Source organism: Gavialis gangeticus, unplaced genomic scaffold (genome assembly GCF_001723915.1).
Source record: "Gavialis gangeticus isolate Ggan-Ray unplaced genomic scaffold, GavGan_comp1, whole genome shotgun sequence".
NCBI lineage: Eukaryota > Metazoa > Chordata > Crocodylia > Gavialidae > Gavialis > Gavialis gangeticus.
In genome coordinates, this window is record NW_017729024.1 from 121,332,908 (window position 1) to 121,340,226 (window position 7,319).

General features: G+C 42.8%; 1 protein-coding gene across 1 annotated transcript in view; it reads left to right on the forward strand.

Annotated features, from left to right (window-relative positions):
• GLIS3 (GLIS family zinc finger 3) overlaps nucleotides 1-6,242 on the forward strand; it is a 441,718-nt gene extending 435,476 nt beyond the window's left edge. Inside the window, exons 10-11 of the mRNA XM_019517632.1 lie at nucleotides 1,927-2,109; nucleotides 2,867-6,242. Of these exons, the coding sequence (XP_019373177.1) occupies nucleotides 1,927-2,109; nucleotides 2,867-3,003 (320 nt within the window). The 3' untranslated portion in view covers nucleotides 3,004-6,242. The remainder of the gene's footprint in view (nucleotides 1-1,926; nucleotides 2,110-2,866) is intronic.
• Nucleotides 6,243-7,319: the final 1,077 nt, after the last annotated feature.

Genomic DNA, 7,319 nt, shown 5'->3' on the forward strand with positions numbered 1-7,319 from the left:
CATTATCTTAGATTAGTACTTCAGACGGTGGCTCTAAATCATCCAAAAGAAGTTTGAAGGGATGTCAGATCTGTGCACAGGATTGTAGAATGAAGAGAGTTCTCATGAGCATGTCTTCCTTTTCCATTAAGATGAAAAATCTCCCCATAATGATTTTTGGTCAGCTAGTGCCTGCATATAGATAGTGTCAAAACTGGATGGTTGCAAGATGGATTGAAAGTAGTTGGGAGCCAAAGGGCCCAAACCCCATCCAAAGCAAGGGTGTCAAACTCATCCAGCCCCACAGTTAGATGAGTGGTGAGGGGCTGGTCTCTGGGCCAGACTGGACTGGATTAGACCACCAGACTGCCCCCACAGATGTCCTGCAGTGGCTGGAGTGGGCGCCACGTGCAGCATGGTCCTGCTGTGGTCGTTCTAGGGCTATAATGTAACCTGGGCAGGACTGGCCAAGCCCTCAATCATTTCTTCCACATGTACTGGAGGCAAAAAAAGCCAGCACTGTTCACATGGCTGCTCACCCTATCCCCCTCCTGCCTTTGAGCCCCAGCAAGACTTTCATAGATTCATAGATTCATAGATTAAGGGTCGGAAGGGACCTAGTAGATCTTCTAGCCCGACCCCCCGCCAGGGCGGGAGAACAACAAAAAACCCCAAAAAGAGAAACGGGACTCAAATGAGTCCAGCCAGGTAGGCATCCAGCCTCTTCTTAAAGACCCCCAGGGTAGGGGCCAGCACCACTTCCCTTGGAAGTTGGTTCCAGCTCCTAGCTGCCCTAACTGTGAAGTAGTTTTTGCGGATGTCCAATCTATACCTCCTCTCCATCAACTTGTGCCCATTACTCCTTGTTATGCCAGTGGGCGCTAGGGGAAACAGCGTCTCCCCCAAACCCTTCTGGTCCCCCCTAGTGAGTCTATAGACGGTCACCAGGTCCCCCCTCAGCCTTCTCTTGTGGAGGCTGAATAGGTTCAGGTCCTGCAGTCTCTCACTGTAGGGTCTGCCCTGTTGTCCCCGGATCATGCGGGTGGCCCTCCTCTGGACCCTCTCCATATTGTCCACATCCCTCTTGAAATGGGGCGCACAGAACTGGACACAATACTCCAGCTGTGGCCTGACCAGCGTCGCGTAGAGGGGGAGGATCACCTCCTTGGCTGGGCAGAGGTCTTATCTGCCTCATGCCACACCAGAGATGTGGTGCTCATGCAGGGGAGTGCTGGGTTATGGATCCAGCCCATCATGCAATCTGGGGAGCAGGAACCTGAACACAGGCAGTTGCCAATGCACAGCATCACCCTTCCCCACAGCTGCCCTGCACCTCAGACTTGTGGCACAGCATCCTGAGCAGATTTCATCCCAGTACTTGTCCTGGCAGTGTGGCACCTCACCCACTCCACTTTTCAGGTCTCTTTTGCAGAAAACCCAAGGCAGCCAGGTCCTGTCCATGGGGCATCGCTTCTCATAGGTGCCGTCACATGGCCCCACACCCTCGCCCACTTCCACTTTCCTTTCCTGCAGTGCCTGCTCCAGCTTCCACTCTGCAATGCGAAGTGGCTGCCATGTGCTGCACACAGTAGCCACTCTTCTGCTTTAGGAAGTTGGAGTGGGTGCTGGGTGAGGCCTGCCTGTTGCCTGTGGGTCACTCTGAGAGTCATGAGCAGCACTGGAGGCCAGATGACATGTCTCTGTGAGCCAGATACAGCCCATAGGCCAGATCTTTGACACCTCTGCTCCAAAGGAAGCATTCTCATATTTAAAGCTATGTAATGAAACAGGACTAAAAGAAGAAAAAGCAATGGATTCAATTTCAGTCAATGCAACCAGGATTTTAATTACTGTGTTTCTCATTCCAGTGTACTATGAATCTCTGCCTATGCCATCTAAACAAAATATCCAGATATCTTAATGGCTTCTTTCCTCTCTTTGTATTAGGTTTTTATGGGCAACTTCAGACTTTCTGCCCCCCACATTACACTGAGACTCAGAGGAACATGCAACATGGTGTCTCTTGTAATACAATCCCTACTTTTGATGACTGCCTAGTTCCCTCCTCAATGGGCCAAGCGGGGCTCGATGTTTTCCACAGAGCCTTTTCAGCTCATTCTGGTATTACAGGTAAGTAACTATTATGAACTAAAAATACCAAGGCATCTACATTTCAGTCATAAATGTTACCGAGACTTGTTGCTTTGTTGGCTGTTCCAACTCAGGATGATGCTTGATTCCCCAAAACTCGGCTGTGTATCAGTACTTCTTGGGGTGTTTGGCTTTAGGGATGTGGTTCAGGCATGACTGTATGACAGCTGGCATGTGTACAGATAGTGTTGGCTGTATGACTCTCTAAATTCCTCTTTGGGTGAGACATATACTGTCACATGTATTCACTTTGTAATACTCTCCCCTAAGCCTTGTATGGTCTTTCTACTTCTGTGGTCTGCTAGAAGCATTGTAGCAGCTAGCCAGGATGACTCAAACTATTTTTTGGCCTTATGAAGTTTTGACCAATCAAAAAAAAAATTTTTAGTTGTGAATTTTAGTGGACTAGATTTACATAACAAGAATGGACCTGGTATACACACAATTGGTCCATACTTGCATTCACACACACACACGTGCACCACACAGAGTGCATGTGTGTCTCTGGGTGTGTTCATATGTGTATTACTGGGTGAAATGCTAGCCTGTTCAGCATATTTGGAATTTTACCATTGGATTCAGTGGAGCAAAGTTTTCTCTCCCATACTAAGCAATTCAGGAGCTCATAGCATGGATTTTTAAAGAGGTATGAATTACTGTACTTCTGTGTAACTACTACAGATATCACCTGAACATTGCTCAGTGCTAATTAATGATTTCTATATTTTTTTTCTAGTTTATGATCTTCCATCAGCACCCACAGGTATCTTTGGTGATTCGTTCCGCAGTGGATCTGAGGACACCAGTTTCCTTCAAATAAATGCAGTGGATCGTTGTCCTAGTCAGCTTTCCTCTGTCTATACTGAAAGCTAAAAATAGTCTAAGGCACATCATAATACTCTTGCATATCTTCTTTCCTGTCTGATGTTCAGGACGAGTGTTATATTATTGTTCATATATAAGACTGCTACATGTATGCACATGTATCTGTGCATATTCATTCCTACTGGACAGCAGAAAATGCCGTTGCCAGTCAGTCAGCCTCACAGAAGTAACTGGTTGAAGGGGAACATGGTTTTAAAAAGAGAGAGAGAGAGAACTTTGCCAAAACTTTAGCAATAATTTCTTTTCTTTTGTTCTGCTGCATGGCAGCACTGCTGTTTTCTTAAAGGGAAATCAAAGACTGACTATAAGAGAACTGCTGCTGCTGTAATCCTTTCAAGCAGCACTGGTGGCATCATTTAAAAATGTGGTTTTGGAAAATCCTTTTTTAAAGACTAAAACCAGAGAACACTACAAACATTTTAAAGGCACATTTTTTGCACAAGCTATTTGTATGTGGTGCTTCCAAACCTAAACACACACAAAAATACAAAAAAGGGAGAACAATTTAAGACGCATCATGGAATCACCCGTTGGATGCATTGTTGCGGTTTCTTTGTGAAGCAAAAGACCACAGATAATGGATTTCCTGCAACCCTTGGTTTGGTCTTTTCTTCCCATTCCTCTGGCTTTTCAGTCTTTCAGAGTGGCTATTACTATTTTTTTCACTGATTCTTCTGTTTTAATATTTTATACAATGAATAAGAAGAGTGTAACTGCACTACCTTAAATGGTACAAGGACTTCCTTTGTATCTTAGCACTGCTGAGGGGAATTTAATAAATAATAATCTTTCTGTATAATTTTTAACCACACTGTTGAATTTAATAGACAATTATATCCCTGTTCTAGACCCTGTAGGAAGGTTAAATATAACCTGTAGCAAACAAGCATTTCCCATTAAATTTTGTAGGGTTTTATAATAAGTTTGTATAGAAGCCTTTCAAATCTGTATTGATCCTCTTTGGCTTTATCCCTATACCATTCTACAGGGTTTTTCCATTAGGGACTCCTCCAGTTAAGGGTTTGTTGGTGTTTAGAGGTCCACAACTTGGCTGTTATTTTTTTTCTTTTAAACTCCATGCTGAAACTTTGACCTGCAGAGTTTCAGCCTAAGCTATGACCAAATCAGTTCAGCCACCCTTAAAGCCACATGTGCCTAGGGAAAAATGAAGTTTTGTGTAGATATATGAGTTTTGTCATCATTGTGCTCCCATGTAATTCAGAAGCATCTTTGCTGATTACTTATTTAAAACTGTATTTTTTAGTTTTTCATCCATGTTGTGTACAAAAACTTTTGGAATTTCTTAATGCATGTTAATGTTTGTTAATATTGTGATGGCTTTAGATTATGGCCTGAGACAATATGAAGAACTAAGATCCAAAGAAATTATTGTAGTCCAGCAAGTTTGCATGCTGCAAGTTGTCAGAGCTTATTCACACGCTAGGCCATAGGAATTTCAAATGAATCCTTAGTCTACACAACTGGATTTCAGAAGTCACTTAAAAAGCTACTTGACATGAGATGTCTTTGTGATCTATCAAGTAAAATGTGGGCCAAATTAATCTTGGATTTTGCAGTACTGACTTTGCTGTAGTTGTACCAGGGATGAATTTGGGATAAGGGGTTTCTCAATACTGACAAAACACATCTGAATACACACACTCAAACAAGAAAGTTTAATCTATTTTATAAATGCAAAGTATACATTTAGAACACTTAATTTCATAGCAGTATGGATCAGCTTAATTCCAGAAATTCCGTTTTAAATCCATCCATTGTCATCCCGCTTTTTCAATACTAGTGATGAACTTGGCCCTCTGTCTTTACTTGTGTTATTTTGCCTAAATCAGTGATTCTTAATCAGGGTGTCCCAAGATCCTTCTAAAGGTGTTGTGGGGTGGTGCACAATATTGGCATTGTTAGGTATACAAACACCTACACATGATTCATAAGATAAACTCAGACATTTCAAATAGGAATCCATAGTGTCCAAAACATTTGGACCTATTATAATCTTTCAATAGAAGAATTGTTGTTTAATTTTCTTGTAGTCAAAAAACAAGTAAAAGCTAAAATATGGCACTTTCTGAGGTGTGCCTTGAATCTAGCAAGGGGTGCCTTGAGTCTTAAGGGGTTGATAACCACTGGCTTAGCTCTTATGATGTACTGTTTGCAATGGCAAAGAATAGTACAGATTCACCTGAAGCTTTTCTACCAAGCTGCAATGCAAGGCAGTTGATGACACAAACATATATATCATTTACATTTGGCCCAAAGAGTTAACCTTGAGTTAACCTCCAAAGACCTTGTTAGAGATTTAATTGTATCCTATATTAAAGCTTCATCCTATGGCCATGGAACAAACATAACTCACTTGGTCTTTTGCGTAAGGCAGAGGTCAGCAATCCCCAGCACATGTGGCAGAGCATGGTAGGCAGGGCCATTTTCCTCAGCGTGCCACAGCCAACCCGGACTCTGGGCAGCTTCTGCCAGCAGCCGTCCAGAGCCCTGGCCAACTGCAGCTGGGTGGCTGCAAACAGCTGCATGGGGTTTCACAGCCCTGGCACCAGTTCCATGACTACGGCAGCTGTGTGCGCACCTCTGAGCACATAGCCAGGAAGGGGCCTGGGGCAGCACAACCCTGGCTCCTCCCCCACTATCCACCCAGAAGTACGGGTACAGCTGCTGCCACCATGGAGCCAGTGCTGGGGCTCCAGAGCCCGGCATAGCTTTTTGTAGCCTGCCAGCCACCTAGTACAACTGCTCAGAGCCTGGGCTAGCTATTGAAGGCAGCTGGGAGGCTGCAAACAGCTGTGCTGGGCTCTGAAGCCCCTGCACCAGCTTCTTGGCAGCAGCGGGTGTACGCGCAGCTCACAGCACATGGAGGGAAAGGAGCTGGGGCAGCATAACCTCAGCCCCTCCACTGCCATCAACCTGGAGGCAGGCGTGCAGCCACCGCCAGTCATAAGAATCGGGCCCCTTGTGGCTACCCCATCTCTGGCATGCCAAGTTGACATCAGTACAGGGAGAAAAAGCTCCTTGGGTATGTATGTTGTCAAATTAGCTAAGTTTACCTTCTAACCAAGACCCCACCAAAGTGTGTTGGTCACTTAGGCTAGGTACAGATATTCAAAAAGCCTGAGGCAAAATCTATCTAAGTTGCGTGGTTTTTTGTAAGCAACATAGTTTAGATTGGTAGCGAACAGAACACACATTCACCATTTGGTGTGGGGTGCAAATCTTAGACTGGTTTCTGCCATTTTTAAGCCAGTCTATATCTACTGTACTTCTGTTCTGTTACAGGTATAGACTGGTTTCTGATCACTTATATCAGTACAAGTGTAATGTCTGTATCTGGCCATACTGTGTGTCACAGGTGGAGATAACTGCAGAGTTCAGATTTAGACCTTTCTGACCTTTGAAGCTATTGAGATACTATTTTCTAGTCTGTGAATGCACCAACTATGCAGCAAGGTGGCCTTATAATGGCAAAGCACAACAGAAACAATAGAAGAAGACCAAACGAAAAGTGGACATTGACAGTTTTCCTTTTTATCAGTTAAGTTTGAAAAAAAAATAGTCTTAGAAGTCAATCACATGTTTTACAAGTTTTTAAAGTGCCTTGATCATAAAGTGAAACACAATACTGTCACCAGAAGTGCATGGAGATGGGCTGCCTACCGGCTTGTAGAAAGGTATGCCTTGTTTACTTATGTATCAAAGAGTGATCCCTCATGGTTATTTCATTATTCCCATACAAGTACAGACAGACTTCAAGAGATCAACTTGGTTCAGTCAGAGAGTTATAGGCAAAAGAACCCTTCTATGTGATTGTTTTCTTGAATATTTAAATAGGGAATTGTTTGTCATGTTACAGAAGAAAAATGGTGCTTATGGAAACATACAAAGTTTAATGCCAGAGTTTCATGCAAATACATGTGCCTCATTGATACATTTTGTTTTAGATTGCTGGATAATGTTAACTTTCTAAAGGGATTTGTATCTAAAAGACGGTTTTATTTTAGAAAATGTACATTAGACAATATTATAATTAAGTAATTTACAATAATTCTTTTTATATCATTCTGTTTCTTGGACTCAAATGGTATATTTATATCTACAGTAGAAAAGGGTCTACACTGGAGTTGAAAAACGTAGCTTCAAACAGCATTTTATATCAAAAAGAAAGACATTATAGTTTACTAATACCAGTTGCTGAAGTGTTGCAATGTTAATGCCACTTGTCATATGATATTGTACTTTGTGATTTCCTTAAAGAGTTGTGAATGACTTTGTAAAAAAAT